This window comes from Alligator sinensis, unplaced genomic scaffold (assembly GCF_000455745.1).
Source record: "Alligator sinensis unplaced genomic scaffold, ASM45574v1 scaffold233_2, whole genome shotgun sequence".
Taxonomy (NCBI): Eukaryota; Metazoa; Chordata; order Crocodylia; family Alligatoridae; genus Alligator; species Alligator sinensis.
The window spans coordinates 2,227,658-2,248,005 of record NW_005841941.1 but is presented as its reverse complement, the minus strand read 5'-3'; the positions used below and the strand labels follow the sequence as shown (position 1 = coordinate 2,248,005).

The following is a 20,348-nucleotide window of genomic DNA, read 5'->3' as shown; positions in this document are numbered from 1 at the left end:
TGTTTTGGGTAAGCACTAGTGCATTTGACTAAGCCTTTGGGCTTTCTCAGTCCCACTGAGATCCCTGGATCTTTCTGAGACTCCTCTTTAGGCAACCATCATCCCACAATGAGTGCTGGTTCCTCTAGATTCATTTCAGCGTTTCCCAAACGTTTGATACCTGGGGCACAATTTTTTTTCCAAACTAAATTTGGTGGTACACTTCACTCTCCAGTCCACAGACCAGATCCAGTCTGTGGGCCCCATCCTGTCACACAAGGCTAGCACAGTCAGGGCCCCCATCTCACCACACAGGATTGACCCAGCTGGAGCCCCATCCACCCATTTGTCATGGCACACTTCCACTGTTCTCATGGCACACCAGTGTGCGAGGCATACCTTTTGAGAATCAATGCCATATTTGGAGAAGGTATACTAGCCACCTATGCTAAGTGACCTTCCTAGGGGGAAAGAATCATCCACAAACTCATGAACAACGTATGTGGTCTAGGCATGAGGGTGGGACAAACCATGCTGAATTAAAATAGATTCTACTAGCCTGATCAAATAGCACACACTCGTGCCAAGCTATATCGGAAGGGCCAGGCCCTGCAGTGTTAACACAGAATAGACCACACTAGTCATATAGACAGAAAACTCTGAAATCAGGCATACTTGTAATGTTACTTTAAATATTTTTAAAGAAACACAACTGTTTGGTAAATATAGATAGAAGCTTATTTTGGATACTACATAACACAATCAATATTTAATTTCAGCTGCTTTCCTGTAAGTTACAACAGTAAGTTGCTTGACAAAAATCAGTAAATCAATCCAGTTTAAAAAATGGATAGGTCAAGTAAAATAAGTTTATTTGGATACTTTTTTAAATATGTAGTATATACACAAGAAAAATGCAAAGCTAACAAAGAAGAACCGTGTGACAAGTCAAATTAATAAGGCCAAAAATTGCTAATATTTTCAAATCAAATGTCAGGATTCTAAAAGCCTCAAAACTTTAAACTATTTTGTTTCCAAACTAATACTATCAGATCCCAAAGTTCTTCACATTTGTGTGGCAAATTATCAGCAAGTTTTAATATATTTTTAGATCTTTTTTAATAGTGTTTTTATACTATTTATACATTACCCAATGCAGATGCTTTAGTGTTTAAAAACCTCTTGTTGAGTACAAGGGCTATTTTAACATTGCAATCTCATTAACAGAGGGCTTTTTAGATTTTGCTTGAAGCAAGACTGTCAGTAAATTAAACCTGAGTATTACTTGTGTGTGATATGATTGAGGGGCACTGGCAAAGCTGTGTGGCAAAGACTGAACTGGTTATGCATCTCACAAGCTCCCCAAGGCAGGGAACACAGGTCTTGATGATTTTGTTGCCTATCTAGACAGAAGGAAATCAGTTTTAATAGGAGCCTTCATGTACTTCTACAATTCAAATACATAATAGGAAAGATCACATCTCCTTCTAATGACTAACCCTAAACACCCACAACTAAAGCAACAATTCTATGGCTATCTTTGTCTTAAAAGTTGTGGGCTTGTTCCTTGCTGGTGACTACACTGTCTGTGAATGCAGCAGCTGCTCATTAAAACTGAACAATATTAATTTACCACGTGCTTTTTTTTCCACTAGCAACTAGGGTGAGAATGAAACTAACCCTCCAATTGGTGAAATGCTCTGTATCTCATTAGTAAATTGGATCTGGATGTTAAGCGTTCCTACTTTTTTAAAGGTACATTAATAATATATATCATTCCTTATCCTTTCAGGGATTCCCTTTCCATAGACACTCCTCACCTGTCAAGTATATGATTTCACAGATTTCACTTAACAGCAACTGCTCTTTCATTTGCTCTTTTTTGTTCCCAGGTTTATACAGTTCCAGCAACAGTAGGGGGAGCTAATGGATTATCAGGTATTATTATCATTATAAAATGGTGGCATAATTCATAATAGTTACATTTTAAAGCAACCAAGTGATTTTGGTTTTAAATTGGTAGTTAGCCTTCTCTGAAACTAGCCATGCTCACTCTCTACAAACTTCATTAATGTTGGTTGGGTAAATATTAGCAGTTCCTACAAAATGTCCTAAGTTACTGCCTCAGGTCTTGCAAGCAGGTATTCCCATAACTAAAACTACAATTATACAATGACAGGAAACTCTTGTCCTGATCCAAACCTCATTATTCTCCTGTACAGCAGATGAAGGAGGGTTAGCTGAGAAAACTCACTTTGAGGAGGAATGGAAAGATTTATTTGCTCTCTTATCTGCAGGCTCAGATTAAGATGCATTGGCAAGAAAGCATGAAAAATTTTTGTTACATCTGTCCTGTTACTAATGGTATTTTTATTTTCAAAAAGAGCCACAGGAAGTTGCCAAAAAACATTAGCTCTTCCTCCCAAGGTTTTATTAAAATACAAGGAATTCACAATCAACTAGAAAGTCATTGGTACCCAACTCCCACTGACAAGGTCAGTTGCTGTCTCATCCACCAAACGTTTTTGGAGGATGACATGTCAATATTTATATCCAATATTATAATCCAGAGTGAACTTCAGGTATAGTCTGACCCAATAATCATGAATCAGGCCCAAGAAATGATGAGATACTTTTAAAAATCATAAGATTAAAAAAAAATACTTAGCAATGTCTAAGTAGGCTTTCTGAGACCAGAAATATACTTATGTGGTCCTGCTTGTATATATAGCCTACTTGGAGAGACAGAGAGAAACAAACAGAAGTTAAATCAAGGTTTAACTGTGAAAAAAAACAGCTGTGTCCCTGTGAGCCAGAAAGCTGCAGGACTTGTGTGCATGTGTGTCAAGCACTAGAATGTCCTTCACATTTATGGTAGTGTAAAAGTAATGTTGTAGCTGTATTGATGCAGGAAGAACATCTTGAAGAATGTCTTCTTTTCAAAATGTGTCTAACCTAACCCTATCCCAACTATGCAATTGGTCCAATAAAAGATATCACCCAAAGAAGTCCTTGCCTCTTCACATCTACCACACACCAGAGTCCTATCAGGGGACAAAAACTACAATAATATTTTACTTTTCTGAGGGGAGCTCAATCTCTGTGATTTAGCAGGTAAAATTCTATTTAGCACCTAGCCTTGAATCATAAACATCTCCTTTAGTGTGTGTGTAGGCATGTGCATAAATCTGGGTTTCAGAAAGTCCACCAAGGCTGTAGTAGGAAAGCAAGCATGACTGGAAAAACCTGTCCAGGAAGCTAGGAACAAATATATATAAATACTTATATAAAGAAGTATCCTGCCTCCAGGCACTTGAAAGACAATAATTAAGGGCATAGCTTCATTGCAGAATTAATTTGGTTGATCAGCACCCATCTTTAAGCACACAAATTAGCTTAACTTATTTTAAAGCAGCCATACAGCAAAACCATGTGCGAGTTACTGTGCCCTCACTGATGCTGCGTTCACTTGTCTGTGTTGTTCGGATTTCTAGTTGAGATGGCTTTGTGCGGATGGCAGCCGATTTAGGGCACTTACAGAAGTTACATTTTTTGTGCAATGAGGCCCCTGAAAGCCTCTACAGCTGTAATGTAACAAATGTACACAGCCGAAGAGTGCTTTTAAAATGGCCAATCATGTGAAAATGTAATCCTTGTCAGATGAAGTATCAGATGGGGCGCTCTAAGGCAGCGCACCTTAGGGACCCATGTACAGGTTCCCTGTGAGGGATAATTTTGGGCGATTCCACCCACATCCCATTTGGTTTTGCAGGGCTGACCTGATGCTCGAGCTGGCAAGCAGCAGCCCAGCTACACCCCCATGTCTGTCCCAGAGAGAAGACAGTCTCCTCCCTGCCCTGTGGGGGAGGAAGGGGAAGCAGGGTCTTGGGGAGAGCTAGGCTGGGCTCACAAGGCATGGGGACTCTGCTTCCCACCCCCCCCCCCACACACACACACACACACACACACACACACACACACCAGCTCCAGGCATGACCGCCTCTGCTACTGTCAAGACACTTGTACAGGGCATAACATAGGGCGGGGGAAGGGAGCCCCTCTGCCACGCAGGCCCCATTTGGCCCCCTGCAAGACCCCAGCAGGGGTAGCTGGGGGGGGGGGGAGGGGGGGGTGCCTCCATCTCCTCCTTTCCACACAGCCGCAGGTGAAGGCTCCATCCTTCCCCCCTACCTCCCCCAGCCACTGCTGACAGTTGTTATCTGGCAGGGCAGGGGGCTAGGGAGAGGGACAGTTTGGCAGCCTTCTGGGAAGCTGCTGGAGCACCCTTGCCTGCTGGCCAGGTCTGGTGCAGGCAGGCTCTGAGTCCCCTACACCCTGTTGAGTTCAATGGCGCTCTAACTCATGGCACTTTGTGCAAAGCAGCATGAGTTAGAGCGCCTCCCAGATAGGCTGCCTGTGCTTGTGTACATACCCTTAGAGACAGCAGTCAAGTAGGAGCCCAAAATAATTCTGCAGTGAACCTATAGCCACAGCCACAAAACGTAGAGGTATGACATGAGCATTATTTTCATTTTAGAGGCAGTTAAATTGACGCACAGAGAAGTTAAATGGCCTGCCCAGGAGCACCCAGCTGCTAAGCAGTGCAGGATTTCAAGCAGTAACTGATACAGGACATTCATCCACTGCCCACCATCACTGCAAGCACAAAACATTCTTTGCTGTTTGTTTCCAGCAACACCCAGAAACAGCTGCTTGGGATCAATGTAGCACCAGGGCACTGACATGGTTACTGCTAACAAGCATTGACTGTACTGCACTTAACATTGCGTGGGTATCAGAGGTGAGGCTGCAATACATTACCTGAAGGAGCAGGTCCCCTTCAGAGAATGCTTCTCCATTGATCTGCAGATTAGTCTGTCCAGTTCCACCTGGTGCCCCAGTCTGCTCAGTCACGGAGCTGCCATTGTTCTTTGCAGTGGCTGTAAGGCAAAAGGCTGAGTGATCAGTGTGAAAGTGGATATCGAGTCAACACACTCCTGCCATTCATCTTGGTTTTCCAATTACTTGGTGTCCAATTCTCATTCAAACAAACAGGAGATATCTGAAACAGGAAGGTGAATGTAGTTGAACAACAAAAAAATAAAGATGAAATGAGATGAAATCTGCATGCAGTTGAAAAATTAGATCTGAAGCTCAGGAGAAACGTGATGTAGGTAATTTTTGTTCTCTACCTACTCAGAGGGATGCACAGACAACCATCTGTGGTGCTGTAGCTCCAACTTGTGACTCTTCTAAGGTACAAAGACATAAGGTACTTTCCCTCCCCTCTATTTCTCATGTTTAGGTACCTCTCACCCTGCCAAGTTCAGACAAGTTCTGAAGCTCAGAAGTCAAAATACAATGAGAGAGGTGGGGCTGCCAGGACTTTCTATCTGGACTTGGAATAGGAAGTACCAGAAATCACACCAAATACCTGGAACTATACAACTTGGCAGGTTCAAGTGGCTAGTATTAGAGCCACATAGGTATTGCTGAAGACCTGAATAGGATCTCCCAGATATTCAAGCACTTTCTCCTCACCACAAACACACAAGGGGTTGTTACGCAGAATCAAACCCATAATCCGTCTAACCCAAAATTGTGTTTCTGACAGCAGCCAGCGCCAGCTGCTTTGGAAAAGGTATGAGGAACTGTATAGGCCAATCTCACCTAGTCTCTTCAGCTGAAATACTGACCTAACTGTTGAAGCAGAGGGTTGATTATCCTTAAGGTTTGGTTTTTGTTTTTTTAATTTATAATAGTGGACATTCTTTGTAGACATGTAAATGCAAATCCTTTCTAGAAACCTGTTGAGATTTTCTTACCATTAGCAACATGACCTGCAAATTCAGATTTGTCATTAGTCTCACATCAGAAGGCTTTCAGGTTCAGAACTGACCCCAGATTTTGAAATTTTAGATATCAAAAAACAAAAGAAATCAGAAATAATAGTAGTGAAGCTGTGAATTTCTTGTTCTGCCTCTCACTTTTTTGGCTAACTAAAGAACTGGTCTGCATTTATTAAGTTTTAAATGTTATCTACATTTCTAATAACTATGATGACTTTTTTTCATTTTTTGCCGCTTCTCTCCTTTTTTCATCTAGTTGCAGTTTGCATCCCCGATTAAAATTGCTGCATACCACGCCACGAAGGACCCTACAGCATGCAAACTGCACAGATTTCTGAGTAGCTATATTGCTCCTAAGCACTAAAAGCCACCATCTTAAAAACCTCTTGGGACACAGGGTTATTTACCACCCACCATTTCACCTACATTCTTAACAGAAGGCTTTCTGCTCCCAGAGACACTTCTGAGGGCAGCTGGTATAATGAACACCATTCAGACAGAGACCGGAGACTTGCAAGTTGGACCTTTACTTTCCCACTATGGGACTGCAAGTAGGTGAAAAAAGGCAACTCCTTCCTTTTTAAGAACTTCACTACCTTCAGCACAAATTACAAGGTGCTTTTCTTTGTCTTCGCCTTCTAACATAATACATAGTAACATAGGGTACCTATACACGAGCAGTGAGGCTACGCCAACGCACAGTAATGACAATGCGTCAGAGCAGACTCAATTAATCATGCTAATTACCGTGCTCTAGCAGACTCCAGTGTCTTGTGTATCAGCATCCCTGCACTTAAAAATGGCAGTGGGGATGCTTTAACTAAAGCTCATTGAAGGAGCTGATACATAAGACGCTCCGGATGCTGTAATTAGAGAGACTCTCAGAGCCACTTTGATTAAAGTCCTCCATTCCCCTCCATCTCGAACATGTGTATAAATGCCCATGCAGACTGAAAAACAAACAAGCCAATTGACCCTATAACAGCAATAGTCCATTGTATGCACATAGCTGCCTGAGGGGCAGGTGAAAAAATAAACACCAGGTAAAAGGCATTAGTCATTTCATTACATGCACTATTGGATGCTATCCAAATGCCATGATGATGCGCATGGGATACGAAACTACAAAGACTCATGCTGGGAAGACAAGAAACTTTTCTTTATTACCACCCTGGACTGAGGATGGATGAAAGAAGGATTTGTTTAAAAAAAGAGGCACATTATTTCTATTTGTGAAGTTCTTTTAAGGCTTATCATTTTCACAGGTTCATCAGCACAACCCATTTTCCCTATTTTCTTCAGTCTCACTGCTCCAGTAATAGACTATACTCCATGGAGGTATGGTCCTTTATCATCAGTCTTCTCACACCATCAAAACAGAAATGGGCAGCTTTATGGACTGAGGTCTTCAGGTCTGATCTCCCCTGCCAAAATTTGGTTGCATGTGTGGGAAGTGATGAAAAATGAGGCCCAATAAGCATCCCAAATGTAGAAGAAACCTTTGGACTTTGGTTATGTGGTGTCTTAACTCTTTATTAGAGATCTGTCAAGAATAATCTTGTTCCCAGGGAAAAACTGAAAACCAAAAAGCATCAATTCAAAGTCGTGCTGCAGTATGTCACGCGAACTGTAGTTCAAGAACCTCATACTCCTTTTTTCTCTCTCTCAGCCATCTTTCCTCTTTGTGAAGCGAGGGGATGCTTCTTCTCATAATGCTCCCTAGTTATTGTGCATCTTCCTGGATGTAGTCTGCTTAGAGGCTTCTGTAGAACTTCTGTTGAATTCCAGACACACACTTCCATTTTTGAACATTCAACTGTTCATTTTTCAATAGACAGAAGGCATTTTTTGCATACAAACAAAACATTTTGTTTAGTAAAAAATCCAATTTTCCATCCAAAACAGCTTTGATGAAAAAAATGTCAATCACCTTGTTGTGTATACTTTCCACAGAAATAATGGCAGCATGGCTGGCTTTTTCCTTGCACATCAGCAAAATCTCAAAGATGACATTCCTGCCATTTATTTTGCTCTGCCTGGCAACAGTCTCTCCCCACCCCCTATCCTCCCCCACTTATAGCTTACACACAAAACCAGCCAGACCAGTAACCTCCAACACAGTAAAACATGGCTAAGCCTCCTCTTGTAGACTGAAGTACAAGAGATCTGAAATAATAAAAAAATAAGAACAGTGCTTTGTACTTAGAAAGCACCTTTTACTCCAGGAGATCAAAGACTTCTCCAAGTTCTAATTAACAACATCCCTCAGAGGCATAAGTTACAGAAATGTATTATGTTCACCTTGCAAAAGAAACAACTCACAAAACTATGACAACTCTCCGGCCTGACACAGCTATTTCCATCCCACATTTTTTTTTAGTAATAGTCTCTCCCTTCCATGACAAGCCATACAAAAGAATGAAGCCTAAATGGACTGAAGCCTTCAGTACCTAAACGATTTGTTCATGGTCATGCCACAAATAAATGGAGCCCTGAAGCTTACACTCCCAGCTCACTGCTCTAACCAATGAACCAAACAAGAGCCTGACAAAGGCCAAAAGTGGGGGGAGTGAAGAAATTAACTGGGGAATGAATCCATGTATTCATTGACCAAAAATGACCAAGCCCTGTTTTCCACACTTCTATAGGCACAACGTGTGTGCACACAAAGATGTAACTAGTCATCGACCCTGACCACACACATGTTCCATTCCAAATTCAGCCAGTTGAGAGTCATTTGTTGGACGATGTTGGGCCAGATTCAATTATCTAGAGCTTCCTTCTGGAAGCCAAAACCAAAGAAAAAAAAAAAAGAAAAAAGAAAGAAAACCCTTAAACACCACCAGTTTGAACTGTCGCCCAGAAATATGAAAAAACAAATTATGGTCTCTGGGTGCCTTGATAAGCAGTACTTCCCACTCAAAACCAATGAGTCCGAAGGTTTTTAAACTACAGCGAAAAGGGAACAAAGAACACACATAGGAAAGCCACCAGTTAATAAACCAGAAGCAGACCCGATTCCACCTCTCAGGTTGTTAAGCCAGTCCTCCTCTCACAGTTGGAAATGCATTCCAAGCACTGCCTGCATCTTTTGTATCATCCACCACTGCCCCCCATTTACAGTTTGTTATCTAAGGTTGCCAGAGTTCAAAAAATTTGGCAGGTCCCTCTTTGTACAATGAAGGGACATGTTCCTTTGGGGGCTCCACCATCTATTCCAGGGGTGGGCAAAATGCAGCTCATGGGCCAGATGCGGCCCGCCAGGCCATTCTATCCGGCCTGCAGGGCCCCTAAAAAATTTAGAAAATTTATATTTATCTGCCCCTAGCTGCCCATCATGAGGCCCTCGATGGCTTGTCAAAACTCAGCAAGTGGCCCTGTGCCCGAAATAATTGCCCATCTCTGATCTACTCCATAGATGAAGTGGGACTGCCCTACCTTAAACATTTTCATGGACTGCTCTAACAGTACGTACGCCTACTTCACTGACCTTCATTTTATGCTGAAAAATTCACCCAGAATGAAATTCCCAGAATGGATTTAAAAAACAGGCAAAATATTACCCAGGGATCTCTCATAACCTAAGGTATTACTGAATATAATAAGTAGAAAAGACAGACAGGAATGTACTGACCAAAATAATGCTTCAGTGCTGGGCTGTCCAACTCATGACCTATGGGTTCCCACCTGGCCAACAAGCTGTCTGCTGCTACCAGGGTCTCCATGCTCTCTCTCCTTCCTCCCAAATCCTATCCCAACTTCTTGGGACAGGGCAGCACAGTCCATGAAAGCCCAGAAAACCTGTGTAACCCATGTGGCAGGGGTGGAAGGAGCCTGCACAGCCCCCAGCTGCTCAGAAGTTGGACCATCTGCTTTAGCGTTTCAATTCTCTACAGCCACTGGTGTCCAAAACATCCCTGAGCTAGAGTACAATGTTATATGATCCAGGTCTGACCCCATATACCCTGCCCTAGCCCAGTTTGCTGCCTGCAATGAGATATTTGCAAGGGAAAGCTCTTTACAGACACAGCTGGTTGGAAACTGTCTAACAGAACAAAGTTTCATCAAAAAATGCCAATTAGTTGAACCTGAAACAGCTGTTTGAAACTGCACCCAGTCTAAGATGTTTGAAAAAATCTAAGGAAGGTTTGAAGCATTGCTAAAAAAAGATGGGATCTCTGAGCCTGGGATAGACATGCCAGCCTGAGTTTCCTGCATCTGCTCAGTAAAACTGACGCCTTTAGTAATAATAGCGTAGAAACAAACAAGAGCATAAATATCATGGAGCAGCTGCATGGTCCAAAAAATTCCTGTTTCCTTGGAAATTTAAAACTTTTGGGGAGTTGCTCTGATTTGGAATACACCTGCAATTCACAAAAGGAAGTTGCCTGTGAACTAGAAGAACTACTTTTGGCCAGCTCTATTCATGGTAATCCTATATTATGCATAGATCAAGAAATTCTCCTCTAGTCCCATACAGTACCCTCTATAGTCCTTACATGCCTAATATGGATTGGAATCTAGTCTAATATGTTCAAATTCCTATATGGGGCTCTGCTAAGGTAAATACCTCAAGAACTACAGAAACAGATCTACTGAATGTCTAACCACACTCAGATCAGATTAACAACAGTCTTGAAAACCTCTTTGTTACCAACTCGGTACTAAATAAAAGAAAAAATATATTGTAAGTTGATCACATTATTAAAGAGCAATAAATGCTCTCCCTGACTTTGGGGGTGGGAAGGGATTTACGCCTGTGTCAAGTTACAAAACTAGATACATAAAGAGTGTGCCTTTGTGTTCTCTGGCCCTGGAATGAGTTTTCCACCCCCTCCCCATAGATGCCTTTGCTGAGTCAGAGAGTGGGGAGGGATTTCTTGGTGTTTTTCTAGCTCCTTCTGCTCTTTGAAGTTGAATCCCTCAGGGGTATTTCAGAGTTGAAGTCCCTACCTATGTCAGTTCCAAGGGGTTCAGGCTGATTAAATAGACTTATCTCTCAAGAAAGTGAAGTCTCATTCTTGAAGGTGTAACATTAGCACTTTGTGGAACTGGATGCCTCTGGGCATTGCTAATGAGCCGCAGAGCCTCTCTCCTTTGGTCAACAGTGAGATGAGAACCCCACTCAGGAGGGTTATGACATTCTTTCCATTCAGAGAATGTGCAGTAGCCTCTATGAAGGCTGAATCTGACAGGTGTCAGTCCAGGCTTCTGCAATACAAACTCATCCCCTAATTGGGGCTGTCCAACTTGTAAGTGCTTAGGAGCCACAAGGGTTGCACCCCTGAGCCCCGCCCCACTGCACTGTGCCATGGACTCCCCAGGTGCCATGGCCTGTACTGCCCCAGCCCCTAGGACAGGAGCAGGAGGAAAAAGCTCGTGGAGGGGGAAGAGCTTAGAGACAGGAGCAGGAGGAAAAAGCTCGTGGAGGGGGGGGAGCTTAGAGCCCCCAGCTGCAGCAGCAGCAGCTAGAGAGATAAAGGGATCACCAGCCAGGTAGGAGCCAGGGGCCGTACATTAGCCTCTTGCATACTGCATACAGCCCTGTGGACCATCCGTGATATAGTCCTGCCCTAACTGAAGGGCTCTACACAGCAGCCAAAAACTGCATGGACTGTTAAGAATGAGCTACTCTGACCCTGAGACAAACTCTATTCCAACCCTACCTCTAGATCTCTGCTGGTATATGCTGGTAGGGCAGAGAAACTTGCACTGCTACTGCCAGGAAGATAAACAGACAGCTCCATCAGCAGTCCTCCATGACTAGCTGACTTTTTGGGTTGCTTGCTTTGACCCCTTCCCGCAAATTCAGTTTACATTGACCTGAAATGAAAAACAATTTTTTTTAGTGAACCAAAAAATGAAAAATAATAATTTTGGCTCAGAGGAAATATTATTTCCTTTCAATTTCATTTTAGGAGGTCCTTTTAGTAGCTTATATTAAATGATATTGAAATACATTTGGAAATGAAAAGTTATTTTGAATTAAAACATCCAAATATTTCATTTACATAATACTGAAACAATACTTTAATTTTTTTAAACTATTTTATTTTTTCCAGCTGAAATGATTCCATGAATTTGCCACAAATTTTCAAACTTTTTCAGTTTACAAATTTGCATTTCCAAACAAGTTTCAACGGAAAATGTTACCCATTGCTTTCACTGGCATTCAGTCCACACATATTGCGTCTGAAACTGGAACATTCATTTATAGAAACATCAGCAACCATACATATTTCACTCATTGAATAATTTGCATATAACAACATAAAGGGAGCTGTCTATACATATTGGCAGCTCTGTTCACACTCATCTTCAAATGAGCATGGCTTAATTAAAGGGAGAGCTTGTATAGCAAATTACACAGTATTAGCTTTCATCTCCATCTTCAAAATAGATGCACTACTTCCTGGGGACCTGCCAGAGCAGTATGACAGCAGGTGCCCTGGACAGATGCATTAGCAATATAACAATAGGTTCCTGCAGCAGGCTTTAACAGATTATAGACCACAGGGTTAAGGCAAAAGCTGGCCAATAATGGTGATATGCACTTGGTGTTAGTAGCAGAAAGTTAGAACAGTTTCAGATTAGATCACTGTCCCTGATGAAGTGAGCACGAGTTCATAAATATATATATATATATATATATATATATATATATATATAGCATAAGCATATATATGTGTGTATAATCACCGGTGACGCGTAGGGGATGCACACGGGTGCACATGCACCCCGAGTGTGGTGGTATACGCCCTGCGAAAAGGCACCACCGGCAGGCAGACACCACTCACCACCACCACTACCATCCCATCCCCACAGTCCACAATTGCCGCTGGCTGCTGCCAGCAGCGTCTGCAGGTGGTCACACCCCTCCACCCACCCACTGCTGACAGTGCCATGGCCACCTGCAGGAGTTCCCTGCTTGCAGCTGCCATGCTCCCACCGCCAACAGCGCTGCCACCTGCAAGAGTTTGCCATGCCCCCCCAGCCTCCAGGGGCATGTGGCATTCATACGTGTGTATATACCTATACACATATACATACACACATATGTATACATACATGATTTAGTTAGTTTATAAGGTGCACAACTAGATCATTGCAATCTTGCCATGGCCCAGATTTCCACAAAATGAAAATAGGGTGAAGAAACAGATCAATTATTTTCTGACACTAACACCCACCCAAAACCAAAGATTACAATTAAAAAAACCAACCCAAACATCATGAGATTACAGGCACGTGCTGTTCTGGATCCTTTGCCACAGAATCCAAAAGGTGCAGCAGAAGTAAAAAGGGCTTGAGAGTTTTGCTAGAGAAACTCACGTGACAACCAGAATGCTACCAGGATTTCTGCCCTGAGATGGGAGATGCTGGATTCATTGGCCAGCCATTCCCCATGTTTGCTGCACATTTTCACAGTGTCAATCTAAGCACCTTCTCTTTCCTGATAATCCCTTATGTTTAAAAAATCATATTCCATATTCACAAGATCATAGCAGTGTTTGTAGTCAGGGAGGGAGAGGAGGGCAGGCCTATAAGATCACATTACTATTTCTATTATGTCAGTGCTTGGGAGCTTAAATTAAAGATCAGAGCCCCAGTGCACAGGCATTGTATAAGCAAGTTCATAACCTGCATGTCTAGAAATCAGGACACATGAGGGAAGGTAGAAGAGTTGGGAATATTTAGTCTATACAAGACAAGACAAAGGAAACATTTCATAACAGTTTTCAAACTGCAAAAGAGTTACCCAAAAGAGGATGGTGATCACTTATTCTCTAGGGCTAGGAACACAAATTACACATATACTAGTATAAGTGATCAGAAATTGGTTCAAATCTGTAACACAACAGGAGTTCAGTGCATATTAAGGCTAGGGACAGAAGTTACACAAACTGGTTTAAGTAATCAGAAACTGGTTTAAACCTGCAACAGAATACAAGTTCAGTGAACATAAACCAGTTGCAAAATGGCTGAAACTAGTTTAAGATAAATCTGGTTGAATGTAGTATCAGATTTAACTGATTTAAGTCAAACCACTTTATGAAGCTTTTGTCCAAGACCCCTTTCTGGTTGAAGTTAAGTCAAAGTCCCCCAGCATTAGGGTTACCATATTTCCAGTTCCAAAAAAGAAGCATGTTCTCCCCATCTCCCCTGCCCTGCTGCAGCCCCAGCACCCAGACAGCTTCCCCCAGCGCTGGCAGTCACCCCACCCCCCCACACCCATCCCCTTCACACACATACACATGTATGTGAGTGCCCGCCCCACTCCACAACCCCCCAGACAGTCCCCAAGCCCCTGCCCTCCAACACCCACCCACCACAGACTTACCTGCATCCAGTGGCCAGAGCTGCTCCCACACTCTGCCTGACTGCATGCTGGCCACGTGTGTGTGTGCCCTGCCTCCAATCACCCTCCCCACACCCCCCAAGCAGCTCCTTGCTAGGGCAATCCAGGAAAACTATGAAGCTGAGCTGACTAAATACTAGACATTTGATCATATGTTAAAAAAAAAAAAAAAGCTCAGAGAGAGATCAGAGGATCCAAAAAGAGGACATGCCCAGAAAAACCCGGCTGTATGGTAACCCTACCCAGCATGCCAGCTCACTGTCCCCTCCAGGCAAATCCCAGCTGGGGTCTGGGGCCAAGGAAGGGGGTTAAACTCCCCTTCCCCCAAGTATGGAGCTGCCCTGCTGGCTTACTTATTGCTGACTGCGACTGTGAACTACAAATCCGAGAGGCACCTGGAAGAGGAAGGCTGCAGAGTTCTGCTGCTGTGATTGCAGGCTTCAAATCCCAGAGACCTCATGGGCAACAGGAAGAGAAAGTGAACACACAATTTATGCTGGCTAATTGCCAGAGAGCTGTGCTCTAGAACCCCCACCTTCTGGCTTGAGCCACTGCAGGCATGTGGCTGCATTTCCTAAATCAAATGTGAATGTCTGTTCATTTACTTATTGGTTCAATCTTTGCAGTTTAGACTAAACTGCAAAGACTAAATCAATTCAGTCTCGGGCTGCTGCTGTGATTGTGGACTGCAAATCTCAAAGGCAACAGGAAGAGGGGACATCAGGAAGAGAAAGCAAACACTCAGCATAGCTGTGTTTATAATTCTTCAGTTTATAGTTCTTCAGAGAAATAACTATTCTTGTTCAAGCTTTTATGAATTCAGTCCCACTACCTTTTTACCTACCTTCCCCCTTCCTCAGCCTGGCAACCTCCCTCATCTCCTCCCCCTGTCCAGGCAGAGCATGAGCTAGGGCCTGGCCTTGCCCCCTCCACTCCAGCAATGTGGGGGGAGTCTTGGAGGACTTCTCTCTTCCCTTCCCTTTGGCAGTGGCTGGCAGGCGTGCTCTAGTGCCCCCAGGCTTCTGGCTTGAGCCACTGCAGGCACATGGCTGCATTTCCTCAATCAAAAGTGATTGTCTGCTCATTTGCTTATTGGTTCAATCTTTGCAGCTTAGATTAACCTGCAAAGACTGAATCAATTCAGCCTCAGTCTTTTTGACTGTCTGCACTTAGCCTAACTGCTTTCAAAATTGCTGAAACTGGTTTAAGATATCCCTGGATGGATATAGTATCAGACAACTGATTTAGGTTAAATCCATTTATTGAACTTCTATCCCAGATCCTCTCTAGATTCAAGTTAACGCACAGTCCCCCATCATCCCAAGGTGCTTTTCATCTCCCCCATAAACTCCTGCAGTGGGGGTAGACTAGCCTTGACCCAAGCTGTCTGCTCCAGCTGAGCAGGGAGGTGTGCTCTATCACCCCCCAGCTTCTGGCCTAGACCACTGCAGGCATGTGGCTGCATTTCCTGAATCAAAAATGGATGTCTGTTCACTTGCTTATCATTTCAACCTACACAGCTTAGACTAAGCTGCAAAGATTGAATCAATTCAGCGTTAGCCTAGGGGATCCTGTTAGAATAGAAGTTGTTATGGACTTAAATTGCAACATGAGAGATTTAGGCTATAATGTTCTTCCTAATATCTAACAAAAAGGGAGGTTAAACACTGAAACAGATTACTTGGAGAAGATGTACAATCTCTATCACCGGAGGTATTTAAAAGCACAGGTGAGACAAACATTTGTCTGGAAAGATTTGTACAAAGCATGGGAATGAGAGGCATGGTGTAGATAATCCCAAGAAAGATAATGATTACAGGCAATTTAAAAGCAAACATTTTACACAGCTGCAAAGGGCTACAAGCAGGCTCCAAGGTAGATGAAAGTTCAGCTTTACAAAGGATTCTGATACTTTTCAATCTGACATCACAACAGTTTGAAACAAAGAAACATTTGCAAAATTCTCTGAAGGAAAATTTGAAAATGTGTGGTATTGGTTCAGTTTTAAATTTTTGACTCTTTAAAAAGTATTATGCAATATTGCATAAAAAGCAAAAACATTTGAAACAAAGTCATTTCAAAATGAAAAATCAAGATGTTTCCTTCCAAGAATGTTGAAATGAAAAGTTGACATGTGCTATTTTCTTATCACTGGATCTCTCAAGGTTTGGTTGTCACCCCCATGCATACTGACCACCCAAAGCAGCCACTGAAGAAAGCTGCAGAAGAAACATAAGAGAAGCAGACAAGCCAACATGAATTCCTCCATCCCAGCCAGCCTCTAATCTTTGGTGACGTGCAATTGGCTAGCTTCTCTCTCATGTATTATTCTGTACCACACTCTTATTCAGCATATGGTTGTGATAAGCAAGGATCAAACATCAATGGAGGGCTGTTATGGAATTAGTACCAGAAAGGGAAAGAAAACAAGAGACTGAAGTGGAATTTGCAGAAAGTTCACCAGTGCCACAAAACCCTGCTGACAGGAACAAATTCCTGAGGGCCTGCTATTCTGGGAGCTCAGAAAATTCATGCAACAAACTGAAATAACAAAACTTCCTTGTAGAACAGCTCATATATGGCATTTAAGTGTCCTCATTCAGACTGAGTAAGTTTTAAGTAGCAAACTCCTTACAACCCATCTCCCAGGTTTAGGTTTTCTAGTAATGCACATATTGCCATCCCTAGTAAAACGTGAATCTCTATGTTATGACTTTAATAACTTGACTAGCTATAAGTAAAAATAAGCAGCTAGAGTTTCACGTTAAGCCATTTCACATTTAAATGCACCAGTTCCTGTGCAGGCATTACAGAATCCTTTGACTGACAAATACAGCTCTAGCAATTCTAGACTTCAAGTCTCAGGAAAGGATTAGCTCTTAATACCCAGCTCAAAAGTTTCCTCAGTTCTCTGTACAGGCTCAGCCTGTCTGTATTTTGAATCTTACAGTTTCTGAATTTCTTAGAAGTGCCAGGACCATGAAGTCTACAGTCCTGCACTTCTCAGCCCAGACTGTGAATACTCCATTCAGGTTTATATTCAAGTCCTCTGAATAGAAATAAGCACCTGTTCAGCTGAGTCTTGTCCAGTACAAGAATTTTCCACCATTCTCCTACCATTAGTGCAACCTCACTGTTGTTTGTGATGACAGCAATGATTTTACTGCCATGTTGGTCTATACCTTCTCGAAGTAGAAAGAGATGAAACAGAGGGTGGCTAGTCTACACTGCAAATAGCTAGTCACTTTGCTCAGGCATTTCTTTTCTGGCTGAGAAGTATTTTAACACTTATTTTGCCATGACCAGTGCTTTAACTTGTTGCATCAGTTTTGTTCACTATTATACCCAGGCACCTAGGTCTGGTGATGACAGCATCTTAAATACATTTAAATAACATATTGAAGGAATCCTACCACACTACAAAACCTACACTATCACTGACTCAGTCAAACTGATGCCATATTGCTCACAAGTGATCAATGGAGACCACTTTAGAATTGATCCTCCCCCAGTAATTCTGCTACAATCCCAAACTATGGCCACCACAGGACCGTAAAGTCCAGTGATAATAAAACCTTCTCTGCGTGAGGTGACTGTTTTAGCTTTGAGCTGGCAGGACACATAAGAGAGCCCTGAAGCCACACTTCCTCTAGAATTGCTGCAACACTGTTACCTCATCATGGAAGTGGAATTACAAGTCAGAATGTAAATTATTCAGTGGCCTAGGGTTGAAGATTAACTATGAAGAACCACCTTCAATTGAGCTACCCTGACCCACGTGTGTAGTGACTGAAGCAAAGCAGTGGTAGCAGCCAATAAGGGTAACCATCAAAAAGGCCTTTTGGACTCCAAATAATTCAGACTAATTCCTTTGCGCACCTGCAGGTACACCTGATAATTGAGGAATATGCATCCTCAGCCAACATCTCTGTTCCACTGGCCCTCCAGCCCAACAGCTGCTTCTGAAAAGCTCTGTTTAAAGCAGCACTTCTGTATCACCTGTTACAGGGTTTATTTCATCAGTCAGAAATGGCCAGATGATCGCTAAAGGCAGCTGAAAGCTTGATCTAGGATTTATAGAGGGTTCTGCAATTTTTCCTCAAGGCAGCGTGAAACAGAAACCCACAGTATTCTGTACAGTACAAGCAAGGTTGAAAGCATTCTACTGAGGGAGGGAAAAAAACCCATTCATCCTGATGAGAGGCCTTCCAGGCAAGCTGCATCGCAGCTGAGCACCTGGGTGCTGTCAAAACCCAGTTCAAACACAGAAGTACATTTTGAATGGAACAGAGAAGAGGTTACATTCAACAGCTACTGCCTGGTTCTCCGTTTCCTCCCATTCCTCTTTAGTGTCCTGCCTCCTTCAGGGATTCAATCTCACAGTCCCAGGACCCAAAAGGACAGTGAAGCATTTAAAGCCACTGGCCCATTCCCTTCCTGCACCGGGGCAGCAGAAAATAATCCCAGATATTTATTGTCTCAGCATATACATCTTTTTAGTAGAGATGAGAGAAGCCAGGTAGTACAACACATACATAAAATCAACAAGAAAAGTCTGTCTTCACTCCCAAGGCCAGGACTTCCCATTAGTCAGATTTCTAGGTCAGAAAGCTTCATTATGATAGGAAAGTAGGGCTGGAAGGGATCTCACAAGGTCATCTAGGGCACTGACACAAGTGACATTTTGTCATGCAATTGGCCCCCTGGAACACTCTACAACTGTGCCCTTACAGACGTGCGTGGCTGTAGACCACTTTAAAAGGGCCTGATCCTGCAACAATCTTAATCCTCATTACATGAGTGTTCAGGTGAAGGTGCTCCAAAGTTTAACAGGGAGCTGCATGTCCTGCTTTGAGCAAGGGCATGAATGGATGCTGGGGGGGCATGGTGAGCTCTCGCAGGCAGCAGTGACACTGTTGGCCACAGGAGCATGGCGGCAGCAAGCAGGGAGCTCCCACAGGTGGTTGTGGCGCTGTTGGCAGCGGAGGAGGGGGGTGGCAAGCACCAACCAGCTGTTGGCGACCACCTGCAGACACCACCAGCAGTATCATCAGAGGATAGCAGTGATCGCGAACCGCCTGCAGACGCCATCAGCAGTGTTGGTGGGGGGGGGGGGGGGGTGCACCCCCAGCCCCTGACAGTCTGCAGATACCGCCAGCAGTGTTGGTGGTGCCTTTTTGCAAGGGGTGCACCGCCACACTCAGGGGGTGCACGTGTACCCATGTGTACCCCCTTTGCGTCACTAATGAGCAAGGGGCACTGGCCTTGGCAGCACCCCTAGTTCAGCCCCTTGCTCAAAGCTGGATCATTCCTGACTAAACCATCCCAGCCAAGTGTCTGTCTAACCTGCTTTTGAAAGTTTCCAAGCACGGAGAATCCACAACTTCTCTAGGTAGCCTGTTCCAGTGCCTGACCACTCTCATAGTCAGGATATTTCCCCTAATCTCTAGTCAGAAGAGCAGCAAGCAAACAGAAAGTCCAGAACTTGATTTCAATAGCCTTCACTGGCATCTTAGAAGTTTATATATACACTGACACTGAACTGCTAATCCTGGAGATGAGTACAATGTATACACACTGTCTACAGAAGTGGTTCTCAACCTTGCTAGACTCCAGGCACCCCTTGCCCGAATGGAGGCACACCTCAGAAAATGCCAGCTTAGCTTTCACTTGCATTTTGATACAGAAAAATAATATAGCAATTCTTCTGTTTCAAAGAACTCAGAAAGACCACAGCAGGGCAGAATGTTTTTGACCCTATGGATTCCTATTTGAAAGCTCTGAGTTTATGTTGTAAACCATATTTGCACATCTAATAGTGCAAACTTTGCATGACATGCCACAGCACTCTGGGGTCCCTTAAGATGCTTTCAAGAGTGCTGTGGCACCCTGGTTGAGAATCACTGGTCTACAGCACCCCCTGCATCTGCAGTGCTGAACAATCAGAACAAAGGGCCAAACTTTCTTCTGTCAGTGCCCACTAAAGAGAGGTGTCTCCAAACAGCCTCAGCAGAGAAGAATTCATGCCTGCACTCTATCATGACCTGTTTGTAAAGCAGTTTAAGCTAACAGCTAGTGAGATGGACCCTGAGACACCCTCTTCTATGGGTGGGGGTGGGAGGACTCCCAGCAGTGGGGCCAGGCTCCAGGGTGAGAAGGTT

At 43.4% G+C, this 20,348-nt stretch overlaps 1 protein-coding gene across 3 annotated transcripts in view; it reads right to left on the bottom strand.

Moving 5' to 3' along the window:
- LOC102381221 (aryl hydrocarbon receptor-like) overlaps positions 1 to 20,348 on the bottom strand; it is a 129,581-nt gene that overhangs the window by 39,657 nt on the left and 69,576 nt on the right. For all 3 annotated transcript variants that reach the window (XM_025199361.1, XM_025199360.1, XM_006019954.3), the window contains one exon: positions 4,801 to 4,919. In XM_025199361.1, the coding sequence (XP_025055146.1) occupies positions 4,801 to 4,919 (119 nt within the window). The remainder of the gene's footprint in view (positions 1 to 4,800; positions 4,920 to 20,348) is intronic.